Genomic DNA, 26147 nt, shown 5'->3' with positions numbered 1-26147 from the left:
AACTGTGAGATACTGTCCTGTATTGGCTTGTTTGCCAGTGCATAGTTGTCATTTTGCTGACATTCTGGTGACTGAGGCAGCAAATGAAATGACAATCTTCTCATCATTTATACAAACTGCAATAAATATTTATAGATGCGTTGTATGCACTTTAAAAGACAAATTATTTCTATGCAGTTATGAAATATAGCAACAATGTAAATACCACATACAAATTTGCATTTTTAAAATAAAAAAAAACACCAATCTCCAAAGCTGAAATTTTCAAAAAAGAATCAAGAACATAAAATACATTGCTGATCACTAGCATGTCATTTGAGCTGCTGTGACATCACTAGTCCTGCCCCTATTATAACTCCTCCATTTCACAATACATTTGAGCATAGAAGCCCTACCAGCTTGTAAGTCACAATTTGCCTTATTAGTTAGAAATACAACTACCACCTAACATGGTAACCTGCTGCAAAGGAGTGAAAGTCTATAAAGTAAAGCAGATTACAATAGAAGTGTAAAATAATTATTATGAAAATGTTTTTAAAAGATTTTAATTTTGTGTTGTACAGCTAGTTAGCATTCACTCTATAGCCAATTTTTTTTTTACTAATTTGTAAATAAGTAAAAAAACAAAACAAAATAATGTCTATTTTAAAACCAAGTATAGAGGAAGTTATTTACGCGAGTATTGATGATCATATAGAGGCTATGTGGGTGGAAATAAGTGGAGGAAAAAGTTCAGAGAAGGTGGTCAAGTTTAAATTATAGGGGATTTTAATTACCCGGATTGATTGCAGTACTGAGACTTGTGTTACAGCTAAGGGCAACAGGTCTCTGAGCATGCTAAAAGATCATTACATGTCCCATTTAGTAGACGAACCAACTAGAACCTGAACTATACTGTACCTAGTAATAACAAATAATGTGGACGTAATATCATATATACAAGTAAGGGAGCACTTGTGAAACAGTGATTATAATATGGTCTCATTTGAAATTAGTTTCCAGAAGCAACAGTATAAAGGATCAACTAGGACTTTATATTTTAGAAAGGCAAATTTTAATAGGCTAATGGAGTCTATAAAGGGCAGAGATGATGCCGTTTTTGAAGGAAACAATACAGATAAAAAGTGGGCTGTCTTTAAAATGTTGCTAGAAACATATACGTATGAGTTCATTCCTATGGGAAATAAATGTAAAAGAATCAAGTCTATACCAATGTGGCTAAATAAAAGGTAAGGGAAGAAATGAAATTAAGTGTACATTTAAATTGTTTAAGTCTGAAGGAACAGAGGAGTCCTTCTGTGTCTAAATGAAATGTGATAAATCATGCAAAAGGTAAATTAGATTGACTAAATTAGAAAATGAAAAATAAGTTGCAAAAGAAAGTAAGACAAACGCTCAAAAGATTTTTAAGTAATTAAATTGCAAAAGGTAAAAAAAAGACAACGATGGTCCCCTAAGAAATGAGATAGTTGGATTGATTAATGATAATATGTAAGAAGCAGAGGTATTAAACACTTTATTTTCTTCAGTATTGACTCGAGAGGAACAAATGTTAGGAATAATACATAAAAATGGAAATGCAACTGCATGATTAAATAATAAAACAGAAAACTATGAAAAGTGCAAAACTCACATACCAAATGTTCATTCCTCCACAGATCCGAATAATATTATATAAATCACTTTATAAAAAAACATAGTAAATATATCAAATATTTATACACACACACACACACACACACACACACACACACACACACACACACACACACACACACTGGCCTACAGCACTTAGTATTCCCAAGTGGTCACCGATCCAAGTACTAACCCTGCATAGCTTTCAAGATCAGATGCAATTGGGTTTGTTCAAGATGTTATGGCTATAGGCAATACATAAGATTAAAAAAGGATAAGATTAAGATTAAAAAGTCCAACAGGATTGCACTTAATAAGGACCCAATATGGATTTTCTGATAGTCTACTAACTCATACTACAGTGCACTTGTAGGGAGAAGCTTCCATTTATGTAATTTGCATTTTGTGCCTCCAAACGATAGTGGGCACATAGTCAAATAAAGAAGATAATAAAGTAACGCTTATGTCTCCACTTTGTATGGGAACTAATCCACTGCTGGTTCCCTGAATCAAGTATTTCACTTCCCAGGGACGAAATTGCCAGTGGGATCTGGCAGGCTGTGATGGCATTTAGGTTCCCCACCGGCTGCAGCACGCCACCGATCCCTCACCACACTTTATTGCCGGGGTTACCTTGCAGTTTCTTGTACTCACGCACAGTAGTCTTTGTTCCCAATTTCTGAATCGGATTAGTCAAGTCCACAGTTTAAACATTTGCAGACTTCTTCCAGTTGTTATTGCGCCAGAATGTTATGATGGTCCTTATATTTGCAATAAAATAGTAAGATTTTATGCATTTCTCCACGTGCAGTGTGGTTTCCTCAGTCATTAATTAACAAAGGAGAAGTCCAAAGGTGACTGAATAAATTAAGATAAATAAACCAGGTCCAGATGGCATACAACAAAGGGGTTTCAGGGAGCTAAACTCAGAAATAGCTAGACCGCTATTCTTAATTTTCATAGATTTCATTTCATCAGGCTCAGTACCAAGGGGTTGGTGAATAGTAGATGTGGTGCCGTTGTTTGAAAAGGGAATGAGATCGCAACCAGGGTAGTGTAGACCAGTAAACCTGACATCAATAGTGGGGAAACTACTGGAAGGTATATTACGGGATAGTATTCAAGATTACTTGGTGAGCAATAAGATTATTAGTGGGAAACAGCATGGATTTGTGAGGGATAGAACATGTCAAACTAATCTAATTAGTTTCAACTTGAACATTAGTAGGAGTTTAGACCATGCTAGTAGACTACAATGTGGTCTACTTAGATTTTGCAAAGGCCTTTGATACAGTAACATGCAAGAGGTTGGTTTACAAAATAAGGGAACTGGGTCTAGGAAACAACATTTGTACTTGGGTCGAAAACTGGGTGGAAAATAGGAAACAGAGTTGTGATAAATGGAACATTTTCTAATTGGTCAAAAGTTTTAAGTAGTGTACCTCAAGGTTCCGTGCTTGGGCCAAACCTGCTTAATATATTTATTAATGACCTTGGTGTTGGTTTAGAAAGCAAAGCTTCCATTTTCACAAATGACACTAAACTTTGTAAGGTAATAAAATCAGAGCAAGAGTTTTTTTTACAGAGGACTTGAATAAACTTGAGGATTGGGTGGCCAAATGGAAGATGAAGTTTAACATAAATAAATGTAAGATTATGCATTTAGGTATCAAAAATAAGCATTTAATCTATACATCAAATGGGATGAATTTAGGGGAATTTAATATGGAAAAGGATTTTGGAGTACTTGTAAACAGTAGATTTAGCAATAGTGCTCAATATCAAACAGCAGCTGCAAAGGCCAATAAAGTATTGGTATGCATAAAAAAGGGCATAGGTGCAAACAAAGAAGGTATAGTTTTACCTCTAGCTAAATTGTTGGTAAGACCACATCTTAAATACGGAGTACAGTTCTTGGCAACACTCAATAAAAAAGACATTTTGGAACTAGACAGGGTTTAGAGAAGGGTGACAAAATTGATAAAGGGTATGGAGTCATTAAGTTATGAGAAAAGGTTAGCCAGTTTAGACATGTTTAGTTTAGAAAAGAGGCATCTAAGAGGAGATATGATGGCTATGTATAAAAACATTAAGGGTCAATACAGGGAAACTTCATGGGAACATTTTACCCCAAGGACTGTACAAAGGTACGCGGTCACCCCCTAAGGATAGAGGAGAGGAAGTTTCACTACCACCAAAGGAAGGGGTTCTTTACAGTATTGGCTGTAAAGATATGTAATTCACTGCCAGGGAAGGTTGTGATGGCAGATTCAAATGATATGTTCAAGAAAGGGTTAGACAAATTTCTAGCGGAAATGGGTATTCAGGGTTATGACCGTTAAGTAAAATAAAGGACAGTAGTGATCCAGGGAGAAATAAGGCTGAAATATTGGGTCAGGAGGGATTTTTCATGATTGAAACAGATTGGCGGTTACTTTATCTTGATCAATTTCAAATATAGGAGACGGATCCCAGGAGATCCAAAATCGGTTGAACGTGATGGACTGATGGGCTGGTGTCTTTTTTCAACCTCATCGACTATGTAAATGATATTTTGGTCGGTATTACCCAGTATTATTTATTACTGTGTTTGTCCCCAATTGTGAAGTGCTACATAATTTACTGGCACTATATAAATAAATGATGATGTTGATAATATGGAGTACTAGAAAAAAATTTGCATACTGTAAGTACACTGTCTCTGAAATGTCCTATTATTGAGAAAGTTACTAATTAAAGAGATCAATCTTCCACGGCCAAACAATACAAATGGTACAGTATTTCATAGCCATATCTCTATGGACATCAGAATAAACAGCACAATCTCAATAAAATGTATTTTCGGGGAGACTGGCTCATCATTACATGAATACAAAGATAGGTAAAAAAAAGTAACTTACCATTATCATACATCATAAAATCACTACTTGCATCAATTCCAACTGTAATAGGTCCATCTAGTGCCACAGAAGATGCCATATTGTCTTCTCCAGGCAGAACGTAGTACTTGGTTACATTGAATGTTATTGCATTATCAGGTTTGTATAAACAGGTGAATTGCTGTGTAGGAAACATGGACAACATAAGTGATTGATCAACTAATATATTTCCTTTAAAATCTTTAGCTATGTGGTCCAATCCACACCAATCCAGCTGATTGTGCACAAAATACATATAATGGCAGGTGTCACGTTTGAAATGCCCAGAAAATGCCCAGAAATGGTACATGTCAGGCTTCAGGATGCAACTCTAATGATGCTGCAACTACATAGAGTATACTTAAAACTGCAAAATTGATTAATACATTCAGAAAACACAGTAATGGGTTAAGTTGACTGTTTTTTATTATATGTATGAGTGAGCATTAGCAAAATCTATTAAAGGTGGGTTTGGGAGGAATATCCACAATAATACATTATGACCTCTGTCTATAATGAGATAATTCAAAAGTAAACTGGATCTGTGAGAGTCTCTCCTTTACTAAACCCCTGAGTTATACAGTATCTATTGTTTATGGGCAACTCAGCCTACGTGACAGCATTAAAAATGTATAGTTCATTTCCTTATGTTTGCGAAATGTTTGTTTCTGGTCCAAACTGAGGATCTGAACTGTTTCTCAACTGATTGAGCTCAATTATATAATCAGCCAACCAGAAACAGTGTCTGGATAGTTGCATGTACCTGATTGTCTCTCTGATTCTTGTGATGGTGATAATGGTGTACAAGAAGAGTTCTGCCTACACTGCTTACTTTTGTACTCTTAGTTTTCCCTCAATAGACGGGTGAGCAGACACCATGAGAGACAGATAAAACTTATTTCCCTGCTTAGCAGTGTATCAAAATTATATATTTGATTTTTTTGTTATTTTTGAGGAGGGTCACAACATACAGTGTGGATTATTTTTAGTTTCGCTTTACAATTAGAATAAAGATAACTTTTACTAAGAAAGCTAATAATCATTTATTGAAAATCTTTAATTAATAGGATGTGATAATGTAACACACTGAGGTGTTCACTTTAAGTTGAACAAAAATTGTGTTCCTGGAGTACAATACATTTTTTTACATCTGAACAAGCGCACAAACCACTGTTTTCAAAATTAGTGCTTTGTGTGCTTGTCCAGCAGTAAAAGCATATTATACGCCAAGAATGCAATTTGCTTTCAACTTAATATAAGCCCCTCTGTGAGCAATACAGGAGATATATATCATAAATCAATTCTGTCAGGCAAATTATATTCTCCTATTCTAGTTTCCCCACTTGTGTGTAGTAAGTCACATGAAGGGTTACACTTATTTTCAGGACAATGAGTGTATCTGGATAAGATAAGAGAGAGCTAGATATGATAGACCTAGTGCTATTTGTAGGTTGTGGGGGTCTTTATTTATATCTGTACACGGGGTCAATATTTATATCTGTACACATATAAGTGGGAAGAGCCTAAAACAATGTTTGAGGAACTAAGCTATAGCAGCAATTACTATTTTGTGAGTAGTGTATATCACTCAGCAACTGCATAGCCTAAACTGCATACCAATGATGATCTTATCATGCTATCATTATTACCCTTGTGGAATCCAGAGAAAGAAAGTATGTAGGTGGGCTGAAATAAATATTCTTGTATTAGCTGTGCTCTCATGTTAGACTCGCCGAAGATAAGAGCATATTTTTACAAGCTATTGTTCTACAATTAATACTGGAATTTAATTATTTAAATAACTGTCAACTTGTCATATCAACTTGAGAATCAGACGTTAACTGATCTCTATGTTGCTGGGTTGTGGTGGCCAGGAACTCTTTGAAATAATTACAGCTATATTAATAAAACCCTGGTATCATTGACAGCCTAGTTTCATGAATTGGGTGTACATGGCCAGGGACCTCCATATTGACCCACTGTACATTTATGGATGCTCTTAACAAATATCTCTATTATGAATTGACTAACAATGAAACAAACTGTTTAATCAATAATCAAGCTACATGATCCTACCTTTTGTGAATACTCATAATCTTTGGCCAACATGACTCCGTGCTCCGCCACATATTCCAATGCATTTGTTGGTAATCCTCCACAGCAGCCTTTATTTGCCTCATCACAATCCACAAGCTGCTGCTCACTCAGAACAAATAGCTCTTTTGTCTTGATGCAATAATGTGACTCAATAACACCCACCTTAAAAGATACAAAAGACCATTTTAGGGTAAGTGTTTGGAACAATAATACAGTGGGAAAGTAGTTAATCTTCACAGGTATATTTAATCATTGATTGCAAATAGATTTTCAGGTTTATTGTCACCCTACAGACAGCATAACTGCATGGAAAGGATGCCATGGTTCCCATTGTACAGTAATTAAATCCCATACTAATGCAGCTTGGAATGTAGTTAATAAGCACTATAGCACTATATCATGCCTGGCCAACCTGTTTGTTCTCCACGTGTTGTGAAACTACAAGCACCAACATGCTTTGATTGTAGATAGCCAGGTTATAGCTGTCTGTGCATGCTGGGACTTGTAGTTCAACAAGTTACAACACCTGGAGAGCCACAGGTTGGCCAGGCCTGCAATATATAAATGAGTTTATTAACTGAACTGCACCAAAATTCTGAAATTCTTGCTTGGTTAGGATATTCTCTGAAAAAAACATTTTGAACAATTTCCAGATTTCCATCATTAGCTTTTTCAGTAGAAAGGAAAATTAACTATTTATTTTTATTTTATATTTTTGCATTTGCTCTCAAGTACAAGTGTAGTCAGCAGACATCTTGTGGATGCAGTGTCGGACTGGCCTACCGGGGGACCAGACTATTCACCGGGGGGCCCTGAGTATTTTGTCGGCTGCAGCCATTAAACATACATCGGATATTTCTGTGCCATTTTCATTACCGCATCAATCTCAGCGAGTTTGCCAGCTTGTCAGGTGAGCACTGTCGGCAGTCTGTTCTGAAATGTTGCAGCTGCAGATTCCCCAGTCCTGTGAAGTGCTGTCAGGAACACTAAGAACAACATATCTATTTGCTACATGAGCTGTGCGGGGAAGTTCCCACGTGTTGGGTGAGGAGTTATTACCTTGAGACATTTATGGGGCACATCCTACACTGATAACCTCATTTACCATCCAACGGAGGCTTCTTGACATTAACCACAGAAGAGTCTGATATTTATACATAGAACAGAGTATTGTTATCTTTCTCACTGAAAAATCTGTGATCATTGGACTACTGCAGCCTGGTTGTCATAATGCCTATGTAGTTTGTGGTCCTTTATAAACACATGCAATACTTTCACTTTCATCTTAAGCTCCCATTTACCAGTACACCCATTCTTGGTACTAGAATTATATAATTTCTAGAAATAATATAATTTTAATGTGCACATGGTCAATCATTGGGTGTTCCTTATTGAAATAACTGTGGGCCCATAGGTTAAATTACAATAAACAAAGAGCTCTAAGTTGAAACCTGTTATTATATTGGCATTTATTTTAAAGAGATCGGTTCTGTGTTATATTAAGAGTTCCATACCCTGCTAAGCATGGTAGCTGATTTTTTTGTATAGCCATACATATTAATATATATTTATATGTATGTGTTCATGTATCACATTACTACAATGTAATAGAAAACAGGGTTTCCATATATACACACTGTTGTCTGGTTTTTTTTTAATGTTTTGTCTTGTTTGGCATTTTATAGTGTATAATAAATAATAAAGTAATCTTAATCCCAATCCTGCTGTTTCTGTCTACTGGGCAATGCATTTTTTGGTGGCAGCCCTGTTTGCAAGGTCCGCTTTTTCTTTATAGACCACACTATGATGCTATATGTTGTCGTACATGGGATGACAAGATCCCCTTTAATGATTGACCACACCCCCTCTTGCAGTTGGCCACACCTCATTGTAGTGGGCCCCTACCACTGCCTTCCCCTGGTGGGCCCTTTATGTTCCAGTCCGACACTGTGTGGATGTATAGCCAAAGAGTAAATAGACAGGACACAATATTTCAATCTACCTACTGCTTAGACTTATTTGTTTATCTGTCTGTAGCCATAAGAAAGTAAAGGAGATGAGTGAATACTAGCAGATGAAATTGAGCAGACGCTTGAGTAACATATTAAGCTATGTGGACACTTATTTAAATTTGCATCTAAAGTTTACATTACCATCTAATGACATCCTCACTTCTGCTCAACACTCTTTTTCAGGAATGCACAAAGCCACTATCCTGCAGATGTAGTACAGTTTATTACCATGAACATTGCACTATGGGTATCAATTAATGGATAATCTGATACTATCTTGTGGCAGATCTCTGATAAGTTTAGCTGTGAATAACTATGAATATTTATGTTAATTGTAAAGAATATGTTGTACCATGGTGTTGTGTTATTCACTGCAATAAATGTTTCTCCATCTGTATCTCTATGGAAAATCCATAACGTATTTCTGAGAATGTAAAAATAGGATTGTGGTTTTGTATGTTTAAAACACACGATACACCTTTGTCTTCTGTATTAGCTCATGCATCCCCTATAGCAGGGGTAGGCAACCTGCGGCTCTCCAGATGTTGTGAAACTACAAGTCCCAGCATGCTTTGCCAGTAGATAACCAGCAGATAGGTGGAAAGGCATGCTGGGATTTGTAGTTTCACAACACCTGGAGAGCCGCAGGTTGCCTACCCCTGCCCTATAGGATATAAATTGTTGGGATCATGGCTTTCTTACCTAAAGTCTTATAATGGGCCTCATTCGTTAAGGAACATATATGCTTATACATGCCATATTTTGCGCTTAAATGCACTGTGCATGCCCAGAAATGGATTATACGCCAGTGAATCCAAGTACATCCAAATTCATCTTGAATGCAAAGGACAATTCCAGCAGCCTACGGTTTTATGGGCAGAACATGGGTAGGAGGGGGTTTATGCTGGTAGTCAATGTACAATAAGGGTGTGCCAAGTACGAGCGAGTCAAGCTTTGGGCATCTGTAAGGTACGTGTTTCTAAGGTCACGTATGCATGCTAGAACATGGGCTTGCGATAAAGCGCAACTGTAAAAATCATTTTATGTACAGTAGATATTATTAACATCCTAATAAATGTATTTCCATGTGACAAATAGGAAAAAATCCTTAATGTTTTTTTTATCAATGACTGTATTATTAACAGGTGGAAATAATTAAATACTTTTTTTTCTGTGCGTACTACTGGGACTATATGTATTGTACGTATCCTGCAGTGTGTTATGTCTGACTTAATACGGCAAGTGCTGTATTTGCAGAGCTTACCATATTCAGCAAGAGATGTTTCTTCAGATCCGCTTCTAGATGAATATGGACGTGTTTATGCCCAAATTACTTGCTTTTAAAAATAAATAAATCACATAACCTTCATTTTGCATTCCTTGACGAAAAAAGCCCAATATGTCTCTGTATGTATAACAATATGTTTACTTTATCTCCCTGTTGTACATTGTGGTAAAATGAGACATTTTTTATCAAATAATAATTATTTAAATGCCTAAGGTCAATTAAATTACATCTATGCTGATTTAAAGTTTTTCTTACCGTTGCAAATGCCCAGCAGGATCCACAAAATCCCCCTTGATTTTTAATCTTTGTCACACATCCTGAATCCCTCCAGTCAACTGATTCTGGTATGTTAAGGTTTTTTTCATGAACCTGAACAGGAATATTTTTCGGCACAAACAAATTTCCTTTTGAGTAAAGACAGTTCCTGGAGCTACGTTCTTCTGTGGTCTGAAACAACAACATTGTATTATAAATGACATATCTTACCTATACCAAATATGCTAGATGTAATAATAGTAGAACATTTTAGAAATGTTGGTTAAAATATACTTGATACAACTTCTGCTTGTTTCTGTCTATATTGTTCATCAACTTCCTACAAACTATCTTTCACAGGTATTATTTAGGGGGGCGGTTGGGGGATATTTTTATTCTCTGTAGACCATGATTACCAAATGGGTTGTTCAAAATATGAATAAAAGGTATGTATGTGTACATGTATGTAAAATAAAAAATATCCTATAAAATACATACTTATATATCCTTATAAGTTGGTGATATAACTTGTGTCACATAATTCATTTGAAGGGGAAATGCATAGCTGTCATTAAAGTAAAAACACAAACAAGACCAGCGTTTGTTTTCCATCCCGGTTATAAGGAATATATTCCTTATATATCATCGGCCATCATTGTGTTTTTTATATAGTCACAGAACACTGATACAAATTTGTAAATTAAAATACTGTCCATTGCGTAACAAAGAACACGGACAATAAGTGACGTGGATTATTGCACTACAGGGATGATATTGTCCAGCAACAGATGCCATATTTAAAGTCGCCCACCCCTGTACAATTACATAGTGGGTAAGTGATATTCTAGTCTTCAAAATTTGGCTAAACTTTGTAAACTCACCATATCTGCAAACTGATTCATGGCCATTGTATACTTAGTGAGACCCTGTTTAGCCAATCGATTGTGTTTCTGCACCATATTCCATGTTTCCTCCCAAGCTTTCCTCCGAAACTGTTCATTGTGCAAAGTGACATATTTCTTCTCTGTATAAAGGGCATCATATACAATCAGTAACTACAGGATTGTGTCATTTATTGTCTCAACAGAATGATAACTTCATACTTGATAGATATCTGTTAAATGCAAAGGCTATTACAGTGTTCCAAAATAGAATCTAGATGGATATTAAAACTAATAGACACATTTGTGGACTATTGGGGTGGGTGCTTATTTACCGATCTTTAAAGTCACTAGAATATATTTATAATTGTTGAAGATAGTTGATTTGTGCCAATGTTGTAGAGTATTGATTATCATGTGTAGATTAGTACAGATCTATTAGAATAAACTGTCAACATAAATAATTTCTGCCGAATTCTGTTACCTTTCTTCCTCTGACACCAGTTCCTTTTTGTGTGTCATCACAATAATGATTTGATATACAAATACTGGCAAATTCTTTCAACTCTTTGTTTGCCAATGCTGCATTGTAATGTATTAGCGTCTATCTAGTCTACCACTAAAGGAATTTTGTTTTTGTTATATAAATCTTTTCACCTTATTACAGTTTCCTTACTATGTATTTTTACGACTAACTGCAATTCAGTGTTATTTAGTGTATAAATATGAGCTTAGGACTCACTTAAAATGAAGAGCCATTAGTGTTTCTCCTACACAATAGATACACATAGATATACATTGAAAAATACTGTATATTACCATATTTGGATTTCCATACATTCCATTGTTGGTCAAGGATGCGTGAGGAAGAGGCACATATGATGATAGCAGACAGAATGCACAGATACTTATCCAAATGCATCCTAAAAGTGCAATTTTTACAGGAAAATTAAAACCAAAATGCTAATTGTTGTCACATTAAATAACTTCCCATTATTAAACAATATTCATGTTTTCTTGTTAAGTAGACACTAATTTGAATATTCTGCGTGGCTGATGAATGTTATCTCTACATTGCTTACTGAAAGTTGTTGCATTGTTACATTTATTTATATTTTACCAGATACTCTGTGTGTGAATATTTTTAAATATGGTGATGGTAAATATAATTTCCAGCCTTAGTAACACACCAAATACATATAATATCAGAAATTGACACATGCATGGACTTCAAGAAATGTATCAATGCTAATATATGTCATAGGTTTAAGTAGAAAACGTTAAAATTGCCCACAAGATTGTTTTTCCTTTACTAAATCTCTTAAATGTTTTCTGGAAGAAAAATCAAAACAAAAGGTTCTATGTACTAATGTAATACATAGAGAGTGCTCCATTTTTGTGCAGAGTGGCACCATATGTAATATTTAGGTATTACATTTAACATGGCTCTACACAGAAACAGAGCAAAGCTAACCACTGCCTAATCAGAGGCAATAGAGAATTTCAGTGCAAGACAAAGTGGGAGGAGCAGTGCAACACGTTGCATAGTAATGATTAATCTCATTAACATACAATAACTCCTCATCAGGGCAAGGGATTGTTTTCTTTCCATCATCATCATTTATTTATATAGCGCCACTAATTCCGCAGCGCTGTACAGAGAGATCATTCACATCAGTCCCTGCCCCATTGGAGCTTACAGTCTAAAATATTTGCCTTTATACATGTACCTCAAAGTATATATCTAAAACACCGTACTTTTACCTGTAAGTCTTTATAGTTGTGTCATCTATCTTTATTTAAGCATTACACTCATCAAAGACATCCCATTTTAAAAATACTTTGTCTCCGAAACTGATATAAACTCTTCTGAGTATGTGCCAGCACAGTGGAACTGATTTATAGCCATTCTAGGGGGCCCAAATGTTGCCCCACGGCACCTGCATGCTCATAGGAACATTGTGGGGTCCGGTGGGACGATAAGCAATACTTTTTTCTTGGATATGCATCAAGGGCCCTGTCATGAACATAGAGAACTTACATAACTTTATAAGGGTTAACCCATCACATAATTGTAGGGAATAAGGCCCAAATCCTAACTACAGTGTAAATATGTTATATCAAATGAATCCATTGATAAGTTAAAGGCTCTGCATATTCCAGTGTGAGAAGATTGGAGTGTCCCCTGCTGTGAGATATATCCTGGCCTGGGATGGAGTTTTGACACCTGAATAGACTTTTAGGAACTGCTCAGCATGGTGTCTGGCTCAAAGAGTCCATGTGCTGACTTGGCTATATGTGATATAGACAAAAATAATAATAATATGTTTTAAAATATGCCACTTAAAATCAATAACAGTAGTGATCAACCACATATTCCTCAATAGTATGATGAAGGGAAGCTCATATGTGAAATTAAGAATTCTGCTCCACAGAGAAGTTAAGGAATTGAGTGTAAGCTTTACAAATACATTGTATTTAGGTGTGTTTGGTATCAAAAGATACACAAATTCATTGTGGATTTATTAATAATAAAATTGTGTCTGTGGTCTGTGTGATGCTCCACAGAAAAGTTAGGTCACATAGTAGAATTGGGTAGTAAATCAGACAACATGCAAATGGTGATTGAAAAAAGTATCACAAACCACAACCCCCAGGAGGTGGGAAGGTGTAAAGGTGTCTTAAAAAGTTACAACAAATTGTCAGTTTTTTGGGGAAATCAATCCTTTATTGATAAGCTGTTCATTTTAAAGCCAATTTCCCTTGGCTCAGAATATACCACTTTGATGTCATACTCTGAGTGTAACCCTGTTTATTTTAAATTGTTTTCCTTGTGTATGTTATATTAGTTGTTTATGAATTGTTTTTCTTTATATCTGAACGCCCTGTACTTTTTTATATTAAATATATAATTTAATATGTGGCGTCTCTGATACTCTAACAAACCCATTAGCCTGTTAAAAAGAATATAGCTCGACCAAGTTAACCCTTTGAATGCTGGTGTGTGATTTGTTGACACATTTGATTAACAAGCTTAGTGTGTGCTTGCATTTACATTTGTGTAACAGTCTGGAGGTGTGAAGACACCCTTTGTTTTCTGGTGGGAGCTTTGCTAGCCTGTGATAGCTAGAAGCCTTGTGTGCCAGTGTGGGACAGTATATTTGGGTCCTATTGCCCGTATTCAATAGGTGGTGGCAAACCTGAAGTGTATAGGGGTGTGAGAGCGCTGTGTGGGGGCGATTCAGTAGGTCTATAACCTGTGTGATAGGTAGAGAGAGACTAGAGGTAGAGAGAGACTAGAGAGAGAGCAAACACCCCAAAATCACGGCAGCTGGGAGCGTGTTCATGATAGGGCCCATCACTGCTGGGCCCTGAAACTTAGGTTACATTCATAAGTAATGTTGGTGCATTTTGAATTGGTCCACATTCACATTTTAATACTCTTTTGACACAATGACCATAGACAACAGTAATATAACTGAGCACTTGCAATAAGAGTTTGGTTTACATATATATCTAACATGTTTGTAAGAGCTATACACTATCCTTTTAACTGTCTGAGAGTCATTATTTCATTTTAACTAGGCAGAGCGAGCAGTGTGGCTAAGAGGAAGGTATTAGAGGGAATCAATAAACTGTTTAAAATCATTGTTTATTATCATTTTATTTTTCTATAAAAGTTTAGTACAACAAATGGTCATAGAACATTTTGCACAGAGTCTTACCTGAGTGTTGAGCTGGGTTATGCACAATTCACCAACAAATCCAGATACCGTGGTCAACTGTACAATATAAAATAATATATTCTATGACACACATATACTGTATGTTATACCATCAATGCACAGTAATATGAAATATGAACTTACCTGTTTAATAATTTTGTGATATCAGATGACAATAAAGCTTTCCTCTATCAAACATGGTAAAGATAATCCTCTAGTAATCTTAAAGGGCTGTATGATTCCACCTGACTGCATATCTGATTTATCAAAGGGATTTTTCACCTTAATATGACTTTAATTTATTGGCTTGTTCACAACCTCCTGCAATTATTTTATAAATATATTGCTTTTCCTTATTAGCTTCTTTCCATTCATATGTTTATAAGTGCAGACACTAGTTGCACTAGGAAAAGATACAGCTGTATTCTGTACATTGAATACAGCTGAATCCAGAAAGCCACTTTGTGCTATACCCTGGGACAAGAAAACAATTCTACCTGGACATATAAAGATCTGACAGCAAAATACAGAAGGAAGCTTAAAGCAGTGCATTTAGTAATATTTGCAGTATGGCATGTACAAGCCAGTAAATTCAAGTTATCAGAAGGTGCCCTAACACCCGAGCCACTTTACTGAAATATCAGCCTTAGACTACAACTGACAGTGTCCTCACTTGGCCAAATGTCTCTGTCATTTATGACATCTGTCACTAATGTATCATTAACTGATTTTTGACAACACACATAACACAATTATTTTTATGCAAGAACAGTTCTACAAAGTTCTGTTTCATTTATATTGTTTTATAGTATAATTAATGTTTCAGTAAAATGTTGCTTCCAGCATGTCCATTGTAATATGTAACATCCAATCTTCAATTTACATACAAATTCCATAGTCATTTATTAAGGGATGCAAAAAATGAAAACTTCATTACATAGCAGCTTAATTCCAAGAACAGCTATAACAAAAGATTATGTGCCCTTCTGTTAAGTGGAATATAATCTTCATTGCTTATTAACTATTTTGCTTGCTTTTTTAGTGTAATAGTGTTACTAGCATGCAAGCAAACAAATTGCACTGCTAATTTTAAAATTAACATTTTAAGTTCATTAGCATATGGTACTGACCTGAATGATCTGTGTCCAGCAGTGAGTGTTAAAGCTCTGCAAGAACAAATCTATATATATACTTTCAAATTCCCTCTTTAAAATTATCACCATTATATCTTAACCAGTTCCTGTCCCCTATACAATCAGATAACTGGCAACAGTTGAACATACAATAGATGAGATACATCTTTGATTTTAGGACATACCAATTACAATAAAACCATAGATCAATTGTGGGAATAGACATTAGTCTTTGAAAAGGGATAACATAGCATTCATAAAAGCATTATTGCAGTGGTTCCCAAACTTTTGCAGTTCACGGACCTTTAGAGTCTCCATAATATTTTTCAAGGCACCCCTCCAAAATAATAACTGAGCAGTCCCGTTTTATAAGCAGTTGGGGCAAGAAAACGTAATACGTATTTAGTTCAGGACAGAAATACTTATTTAGTTGTTTGCAAAAATAATACACATAAAAAGAATATTTTTATATATTTTTTTCAATTATATTTCTGTCAAAGAATAAATTACAGCTAACTCCCACTGTGCCCCCTCTGCATCTCAGCTCACATTATGCCCCCTCTGCATCTCCCCTCACATTGTGCCCCTTCTGCATCTCCCCTCACTCTGTGCCCCTTGTGCATCTCCCCTCACTCTGTGCCCCCTCTGCATCTCCCCTCACTCTGTGCCCCCTCTGCATCTCCCCTCACTCTGTACCAGCTCTGCATCTCCGCTGACTGTGCCCCCTCTGCATATCCACTGACTGTGCCCCCTCTACATCTCCGCTGACTCTGTGCCCCCTCTGCATCTCTGCTGACTCTGTGCTCCCTCTGCTTCTCTACTGACTGTGCCCCCTCTGCATCTCCGCTGACTGTGCCCCCTCTGCATCCCGGGGGCCAGGAAGAAGAAAAAAAACAAACAGCACTTACTTACTCTCTCCTGCCGCTTGTCACTGAATGTCGGGCGTGATGACATCACGCCCAACATTCAGTGAGAAGCGAGGAGGGAGGAGGATGCGGGATTGGTAAGTTTTTTTGCTGTTTTTTTTTTTTCTTCTTCCTCGCCGCCGGATTGGTAAGTTTGTGGGGGGGGGGAAGTTTCTTCTTTCCCCGGCTGTGGCACCCCTGTGACAGCACCGCGGCACCCCTTGGAGCCGCGGCACACACTTTGAGAACCGCTGCATTATTGAATTATAGTAACAATGATCTGTCACTCTTCTATTTTGGATTACCTTGTATTTTAGGTGTACTGATCTGCATAATGAACAGTCAAATCTGCTATTGATCATTAATAAACCTTATTGTACCAGAAAACAAGGCACATGATAACCGGATACATTTGTTCTTAAAGAGTACCTGGTCTGTTCTTTAAAATATTTTCTTAACAAAGACATTGTTTTACAAAAAATATCCTGATATCTAACTGCAATTAATGAATATTTAATATGTGGATTATTTGGGCTTTTTATTTATAGGGAATGTGGAAAATCAACAGTTCTTTTGAGTTTACTAACTGATCCATAAAATTGCCGTGCAGCAAGGTTAAAATCTTTCATCCCTTGTTTGTGATAGCAACCCTATCAGATCCATAAACACTTCATAGTAGTTAAAATCTCCTGAAATTATAGAATTGCCCAATTGTGCGGTATTCTCTGGGCCAACACTACCACTAGGCGAAACCTAGGCAGTTGCCGAGGGTGCCAAGGATTAGTGGGTACCTGAAACACTGAATGGGTGGCATAATGTTGTTCATTTTGTGTGGTGAATGTGGCCAAAGCACGAGTCAATAAAATGAAAACATAAAACTGTCCCTGCTTGCTCGTCAAGGTCAATGGTTCTAGGGACTTAAGGAGTGCTTAGAGCTAGCCCTAACATTATCACTGTCCCAAATAGGGAAACACTTCCCATGGAGACTAGCCCATCTAGTCCTGCTCTAGTGCAGGCTGTTCATATTCAAAATCTGTCACAAGTGGTACAGGATCTTTCTGGTAGGTTATGCGGCCATGAAGAAGCCGCCAGGATTTCTCAAGCTTTTAATTATGCCAGATTGAGATTTATTTGCAATTTCAAAGAAAGCTGCAATGTTTATTTAATCTTTATTACTAGTAGATCCCTAAACCTGGGCTTTCAATTTGGGCTCCTCTAATCCTGCATTATTTAGTGTGGACGCCTTCTTCAATGCCCTGAGACATGATATCTCCTGGGATCACAGATAAACTCAGCGGGCCTGAGTCATTAAGGAAAGGAAAGCAAAAGATAGGAGTAACTTTGTACCTTGGCAAAACCATGTTGCTTTGGAGGGGGAGATAAATTTAAAATGTGGGTATAGATTTATATTTGGGGTAGGGCATGTCCTATATCAACTTTAAATGTCAGTGTACAAATAAAGCTAATAAGTATATGTGTGCTACATGAAAAAACAGCCAGTATTTAACTTAAATGATAAACTAATTTACACCCCTTGCATTGTAACATGGTTTGTTCAGGATCAAATTTACTCCTTTTTTTGCCTTGCTCTTATTAATGACTCAGGCCCTGCATGTCAAGATAAAGGCTATATGCAGGCAACAAATGGTGGCTTCAAAAGGATGTTACTGTGATCATTCTAAGTCAATTCCCATGATTCCATATAGTAAAATGATCTATACTTTCATAGAATGCTATATATAGTTATCATCCATAGGATTAGGCCCATGACATATGTTAGGCATAGCTACCAGCCAGAAATGTGACAAGATTAATCAAGATAAATCACCTATCTCCCTAAAGGATAAATATACCTCTAAGTAGAAATTTAGAAGTGGTGGTATGGAAAATGTAAGTGAATGGAATTTGATAGTTTTACAATAAAAGTGCCAATATGACATACCACTGTATTCCAGCCAACTTCAAGTGTTGGTCTTATATATATAGAGAGAGAGATACCACTGTATTCCAGCCAACTTCGAGTATTGGTTATATATATATATATATATATATATATATATATATATATATATATATAGCGAGAGAGATAATATAAATATATATGAACATATTTCATATTGGTGTACAGTATGTATCTTTACATAAACTCGCATTCTGTTGATTGGAAGTAATAATATATTTCTATCATGTTCCAAAGGAGAAATATCTTATGTTTAAGAATAAATGTCAAAATTGTATTTGGAACAAACTTATTCAGCTTTACCACCAAGTTACATCCAGTTAGATAACTGTAAAACATTATCAGATTTCTACTATGGAGAAGCTGCCCACTTACTCGCTGCTCCCCTGGAACAGATTACAAGATAATGCATGAGAGTTCAGTATTCTGGATTTATTTCTGTTAATTTTTTAAGAACGTTTTTGCTTATATATACCATATGTCATTTGTTATACTGTTTTATACACAAAGTGAGATTAGTCAGGGAGTAACCAAAAACCTTCTGTAAGACTGTCAGCTCTTGGTGGAGGCAGAGGTTAGTGAAACAGTAAGTGTGTGGTAGCATTTTGGCGGATTTTAGTAATTTTTTAGATAAACAAAGTACTTTGTTTGATTAACCCTATCAAATCCACACATCCCACAGGCTTAAGCGATTGCTCTATGTGACACAGTTTTTTTAGTATCACTGGGGAATCACTGTATGCATCAGCAACTGACATGAAAGGGCAGTAATCAGCAACTTCTTACCTGTGAAGCTGATTGGCTGGTGCTCCTCCATGTTAGTAATGGGCTGGGAGTGTGGTTCTAGGCTATAATTTTGTAGTCCAGAACCACACTCCCAAGAGAAAAAGATGCCTCCCCACCCCTGCACCACTCAAGGTAAGACATAGGGAAGGGTGGCGTAGACCCTGGGAGCACCCAAGGCGCACATAATGGACCTGAGCATTCCAAATATATTAGAGTAGCTGAGCCTCTTTCACAGGTATACGTGGGGTATTGTAACTCATCTGTACTTAAACTCATGTGAAGGACTTTTATTTAAAATATAATCCCCATAACACATCTCATCACACGCTTCTTCTTTCATACTCCCTTTCTGGTCCCTTTGAATGCTGTGCTGCCATCTCCGAAATATCAATAAGAGTCATTGCAAAAGTGTCACCCCTGCAGAAAAAGAGTGAGATGCACTTGGGAGTGCACATAGAAAGATTGTGCCAGGACTGCATATTAGAAGATGCCCTAGATGTGGGAAAGGTTTTGTCCATCATCATTTATGCAAGTACCTTAAGGAGTGGCGCAAGAGAATTGAGGAGATGTGAACAGTCTTATTAACATCTTGAAATAATAATAATCTTGATTAAGATCTGTGCTGGAGGATGCAGGAGCTGTACATATTTATTATTGTGTTATTTGCAGCTCAAGAATTGTGCTGGAGGGAAGAGCTGTGTTAATAAAGATGTTCTATTTTGTGATAGAGATTGTCTGACGCAACACTTATTGGGACTTTTATTGCACTGTACCACCAAGTTACATCACATGTGTCCTGATACCTTCAAAGAAAGTTTATAAAAAAAATTAAAAGTTTATATCCTGTTACTCACGTGTTATTTCTTTTATCCAGACGGTATTACACTATTTGTTTTCTTTCTTTCTCTCCCACATATTATTGTCGCCTCGGATATATATGAGAGTTTTTCATGTCATTGCTTCATATCAAGAGATGCTTTGGAAACACCCTCAAACAATCCATAATCAAAAAGCGACTGGAGAAAGAAAATTTTCGTGATATATATATATACAAGAAACAGGAACTCAACCGTTCTTTTTATATGAACTCATTTCCGAAAAGGACTTCTGACACATGGAATAGATAAGTCAGAGTTTCAGATTTTATTTATTGTTTTGTTTTTATGTCTATTGTGGATATCTATGAAAGGGAAGCGCCGAATTGTTCCACCATTTTTTAAGAAACATGAAATGATCTACAACAAGAAGATCTACAACATAGTACTACTATAGTATACTAAGTATAATTCTTAAATAAGATAATAATGACATTTACAGTTCAAATAAATTGTTCATTTTGTTTTACTTTTCAAGGATTAATTAGATAACTTCCAAACACGTTTTACTGATATGTAATGACGCGATTCACCGCAAATCACATTATTTTGGCCAGGGAATTGTGGGATACAGGAGATTTGTCTGCTCTCCTGGGAGTCCGAGAGACCGACCAGGTTTTCGTGAGTCTCCCGAACATTCCGGGAGAGTTGGCAAGTATGGTTTAAGCCATATTAATGTGTTTACAGTAGTAAATTGAATAATAATAAAAAAGCACACACAAGTGTATAGGCCTATACAAACATAATTTAAATTTAATTTCCTCTACAAAAATGTTTGTGGACATTAGCTTTGCGAGAGAGTGAGCCACACCCTTGCTAATGGGTGTAAATTACAGAAATACATTTCACACACACACACACACACATACACACCCTCTCTCTCTTTCCCCCCTGTGTGCCGCTCCTAGTGACCTCACTGGATGTGGTTTGGTGAGAAAGCTGAATGAGTATGTTCCAAACACAATTTAGCTAGTTATATTTTAATGTAATTTCCTGCACATAAATGTTTCCGGACATCAGCCTTGTGAGAGAGTGAGACACACATTTTCTAATAGGTGTAGATTACAGAAATAAATCACACACACACACACACACACACACACACACACACACACACACACACAATCTTTTCCCACACACACAGTTTTCCCCCTGTTGGCAACTCCTAGAGACCTCACTGGATGTGGTTTGGTGAGAAAGCTAAATGAGTTTGTTCCAAACACAATTTAGTTAGTTATTCTTAAGCATAAGATACTTTTTCCTTTGGAACATAATAGAATTTTAATATTTTTTCCAATCAGCAGAGTTCGAGTTTCTGTACAGATATGGCCAACTGCGCAGTTTGTTTAGTGATAAAAACTTGTCTTGAAAGCGATTGCGGTTTTAAATTTCCTCTGCAAAGTCACATTTACCCCCAGGAGTGTTCACTTCTTGCTCGGCTTTCCAGCAAACAAAATACTCTTTTGCACTTTTCTTTTATAATCCATTGTTGTCCAGGACACCAGCATCACAAAATGGATTTCTTTGATTTGGACATGTTGGGATTGCAGAGCTTCCACCTCAGCTGTCCAAAATCAGCCTCTATAGGACAAAGCATGTGACAGGGTGGGAGTCTGCCACATGTAAGGAATTAGTTATCTTTTTTAGAAGCATGGAATTGCTCGGTCCCTTTTCACACTGAACAGGCTATATATATATTATAAGACTCAGCAGGCCTAGTATGGATTACACATAAGAATCCCTGGTTTGAGCAAAAGAAGGTTGACATTTTCAGAATACAAGCAGGCTGCATTTTTATACCTGGTCTTCAGATACAATTTATTTTTAATGGGACAACACATAGGCACACACTTATTATCTAATATTTGATATCAAACTGTATTAAAAACTGGTGTTTTTTTTATAAGAAACTAGCTGAAGTACCCGGCGTTGCCTGTGTTTAAGTCTCCAAGTTATTAAGTTAACGATGAGTTGGATGTAACTGTCAACATTTTAAAATTAATTAGCAGCTTAGAAGCTCTTCCAACACACCCATTAGGTGGCTGCCCGGGTTGGGTACGCTTTAATGGTGCCGAAAATTCCAACCTACAAGTAAAATCCGAATTTATAAAAAATCGATTTCAATCTAAACAGACTTACCGCAAAAGTGACCTTTGCAGATCTCCGATAGCACCAGCATGTTGACCGCAAGTTATTGCGAATGGACAGCTTTCCAGCACTACACTTTCACGTCATCGTCACCTCTATGAATGTTAATTTAAAGCGGCAGTGTCGGGAACACACAGGTTAAGTATTTAAATACGTAATCTGACATTGTCGCTAAACTAATACATTTTCCAATGTCATATTTAATACCTTTTAGAAAAATGGTTAGAAAATGTATCAGTGGGTCACTTCTTAGGATTAAAAAGAAACTGTACGGTACCTGGAATTTTAGAAAAACATATAGCGGAAATGAAAGATCAATTCTTAGCCAAAGCAATTAGTTGAGAAAGCTATGGAGAAAGTTTCTGGGATTGATAGAGAGGATACTTTAAAGGAAAAATATTAGATGACAACAATCCGGCTTTCATAACTCGATATTGCTCTCAATTTAAAAATATTGAAAAGATTGTTAGAAAACATTGGGATATCCTGAGAAATGATCTGATTTTAAACACCATTTTGAAAGAAAAAACACAATTTATTTATAAACGTGCTCCTAATCTCAAGGACAAATTAGTAAAAAGTGCTATAGTAAATGATTAAAGAACAGGTATAACATCAAAAGGTTTCTTTAGATGTGGGCTGTGTTTAGCTTGTCGTTCTACTTATGTAGACCAAAAAAACAAAATTTCAAGCTTTGAGGTAAAAGGTATTAAATATGACATTGGAAAATGTATTAGTTGTATTACCACAAATGTAATATATTTACTCCAATGCTCCTGTAACTTATATTATGTAGGTCGCACCTCTCATCCCCTGAAAACAAGGTTAGCAGAACATCTGCGCAACATTAAAAGGGGTTTTGATAATCACACATATTAAGAGTTGCCATAATTGTTCAGCAAGTCATCTAAAAACTTTTTTAGCTATTGACAAAATTGAAAATAATTGGAGAAATAGAAATGCCCCTGTGGCTCTTGCTAAATGTGAAATGGAGTGGATATAGCGCTTAAAGACTCACTCCAGGAGGTTTAAATGTTGATTTTTGAGCTCAAATAGTTTCTGAATGATCTTTAACCTGTTATTATTGATGGTTTATTTTAATACAAGAGAAATTGTTTGTAGAATAGCGACATCATGTGTGAGGGTTATATTATTTGAGTTCCCATAACACCATATCTAAGCTATACCACATGTATTCTCCCCCTGAGGGGTATGCTTAGCATTGTGAGACCATCTAGTTATATGGATTATTCTAAGGTTGTTGTCTGAGGTCTATTTTGAAGCCTCATGACCATAAAAATTTTCGGTCTGAATATTATAGACCCAGTCTTTTTATTCTGTGTTGTATTAAGATCTACTAAGAGTTTGCGTGGTATTACATCGGGAATCACGCAGCGCATTAATGTTAAACGATCGCACGTATAGAGAATTAGAGAGTGGTTATTATTATTTAGCTACATCCTTTTTTAAAGGGTTCTGTTAAAATCTTGTTCATTTAGTAGTCCTAATAGACAAGGATACTATATTGCACAACCTTGCTATGCTGTATAGGACTTTTTCAATACATCCATCGTTGTATCTCAGAGACTTATGGTTCTGGTATTCAAAGAATTGTGTCAAAATAAGTTTTTTAAGTTTGTGTTTTAGCAGCATTGGCAATTATTTAGCTTATATCTGCTAAAGAAATTCAGAAAACCTTCTACATTAATGACTATTGGATGCAATAACTACACCCTTCTTTTATTATATAGGATCGAAAGTTGTATTGGAAAGATAGGGTTAATAGCAAGTGTATAGTGTTTTAAGCAGAACAGATTATTACATTGGTCAATACCGCTATGACCGCGGCTGAATATCTAGGATTATCTAAATGTTCATAATATTAATACTTTGTCCTAAAGGCCACTGCCATATAGTATTATTATGGAAGCTACAGAGATACTACCTTGTTATTTAAGTAGAATTCCATAGGAAAACAATGAAAAAATATGTTTGGTTACACCATATTATTTATTCTGCAGTTTGTCAAGATATATCCTGTCAACTATTCATGGCAAAAAAACAATATTTGTTTAGATCACACTATATATTGTATTACCGTATATACTCGAGTATAAGTCGACCCGAATATAAGCCGAGGCACCTAATTTTACTACATAAAACTGGGAAAACTTATTGACTCGAGTATAAGCCTAGGGTGGAAAAGAGCGCTAATTTAAAAACCTAAATAAAAATCTATGAAATCATTTTTAGCTAGATGACAAGGAACATTCATAAATGATTATAAAATCATTGGGTACAACCTAACCTAAATAAAGGGGTATATAAGAGGTAGGGATATAAATGTATGAACATGGTGGCTGTATTGTTTGTTGATTATGTAATTGCACTGTAAATAAAAAAAAATTAAAAAAAAAGGAGAGAGAGAGAGAGAGAGAGAGAGAGAGAGAAAGAGAGAGAGAAAAAAAAAATAAAAAATAAAATAAAATAGAGAATAGAGAGAGAGAGAAAGATCTATTTGTGAAATGTAACTTTTGGTCCACTTCTATGATGCTAGAGATTTGCCCTGGCTAACTTGGGGCACAGAGTTTGATGAGAACTCCAGTTTTCACCAGGGACCTCTGAAAGTGAATGATGGATTTCCACAGAGAACACACAGATTGTGACTTGCAAGGCAGCTGTAGATTAACACCACGGTGGTCAGACAGCAGTCCAAGGACAGAGCTTTGCAAAGGTCAAGGGCAGATAGCACAGGTTAGAAAATGATAAACATGGCCAAGGTCAGAGTCACCGGCCGACTAACTCAGTCAGAACAAGTGGGGGAGAGATTTTTCACTTACCCGGCAGTGGAACGCATATGCGTTCCAACAACAGGAAGTTCGGCATTTGGAACGCAAGTTTGCGTTCCAAATGCCGAACTTCCTGTTGTTGGAACGCATATGCAGAAGTTGACAGCCGAGGGACCGGACACCAGGTAAGTTCACCCGTGTATAAGCCGAGTGCCCTTTTTCAGCATACAAAAGTATGCTGAAAAACTCGGCTTATACACGAGTATATACGGTGGTTTTTCTTGTTTAACAATTTGCGGTCTAACGACATTAATTGCTATGTTTGTAGGACACATGTTAAGAATGTGGGGAAATTAACTGCTTGATTTGGTTACAAATTTCATAATTAAGAGAACTCGGTTCCATCTATGTAAGTTTTATTCTATATTGCTTGTAGTAATATTTATTTTGTATGAGATATGTTCAATTTTATACATGTTTATTATGAACCTTTCTGATTGGGGAGGGTATAAAGACTAAATCATGACACACCTGCTTCACCTTGACAAAGACTTTCTAAAGTTGAAACGCGTTGGTAGCAGATGAACCTGTGGAGTAATTTCTCGAGAAGGAGCCGACTAAGACTGTGTCAACCCGAGTTTGTTCAGCCGTTTGTTTGGATGCTTTTTACCTATTTCAATCTGGTACGAGTATTACTCACACAGAGTGTGTTTTATGTTTTTATATGCATTTTAAGAGAT

At 36.3% G+C, this 26147-nt stretch overlaps 1 protein-coding gene across 1 annotated transcript in view; it reads right to left on the bottom strand.

Moving 5' to 3' along the window:
- LOC142149952 (cathepsin L-like proteinase) overlaps window positions 1-20494 on the bottom strand; it is a 22242-nt gene extending 1748 nt beyond the window's left edge. Inside the window, exons 1-7 of the mRNA XM_075205232.1 lie at window positions 20450-20494; window positions 14812-14868; window positions 11906-12009; window positions 11087-11229; window positions 10206-10397; window positions 6630-6812; window positions 4536-4695 (exon numbers count right to left, since the gene is read on the bottom strand). Coding sequence (XP_075061333.1) covers window positions 4536-4695; window positions 6630-6812; window positions 10206-10397; window positions 11087-11229; window positions 11906-12008 — 781 coding nt within the window. The 5' untranslated portion in view covers window position 12009; window positions 14812-14868; window positions 20450-20494. The remainder of the gene's footprint in view (window positions 1-4535; window positions 4696-6629; window positions 6813-10205; window positions 10398-11086; window positions 11230-11905; window positions 12010-14811; window positions 14869-20449) is intronic.
- Window positions 20495-26147: the final 5653 nt, after the last annotated feature.

This window comes from Mixophyes fleayi, chromosome 4, assembly GCF_038048845.1.
Source record: "Mixophyes fleayi isolate aMixFle1 chromosome 4, aMixFle1.hap1, whole genome shotgun sequence".
Taxonomy (NCBI): Eukaryota; Metazoa; Chordata; class Amphibia; order Anura; family Limnodynastidae; genus Mixophyes; species Mixophyes fleayi.
The sequence above is the reverse complement of the archived record's forward strand: the minus strand, read 5'-3'. Positions and strand labels throughout refer to the sequence as shown.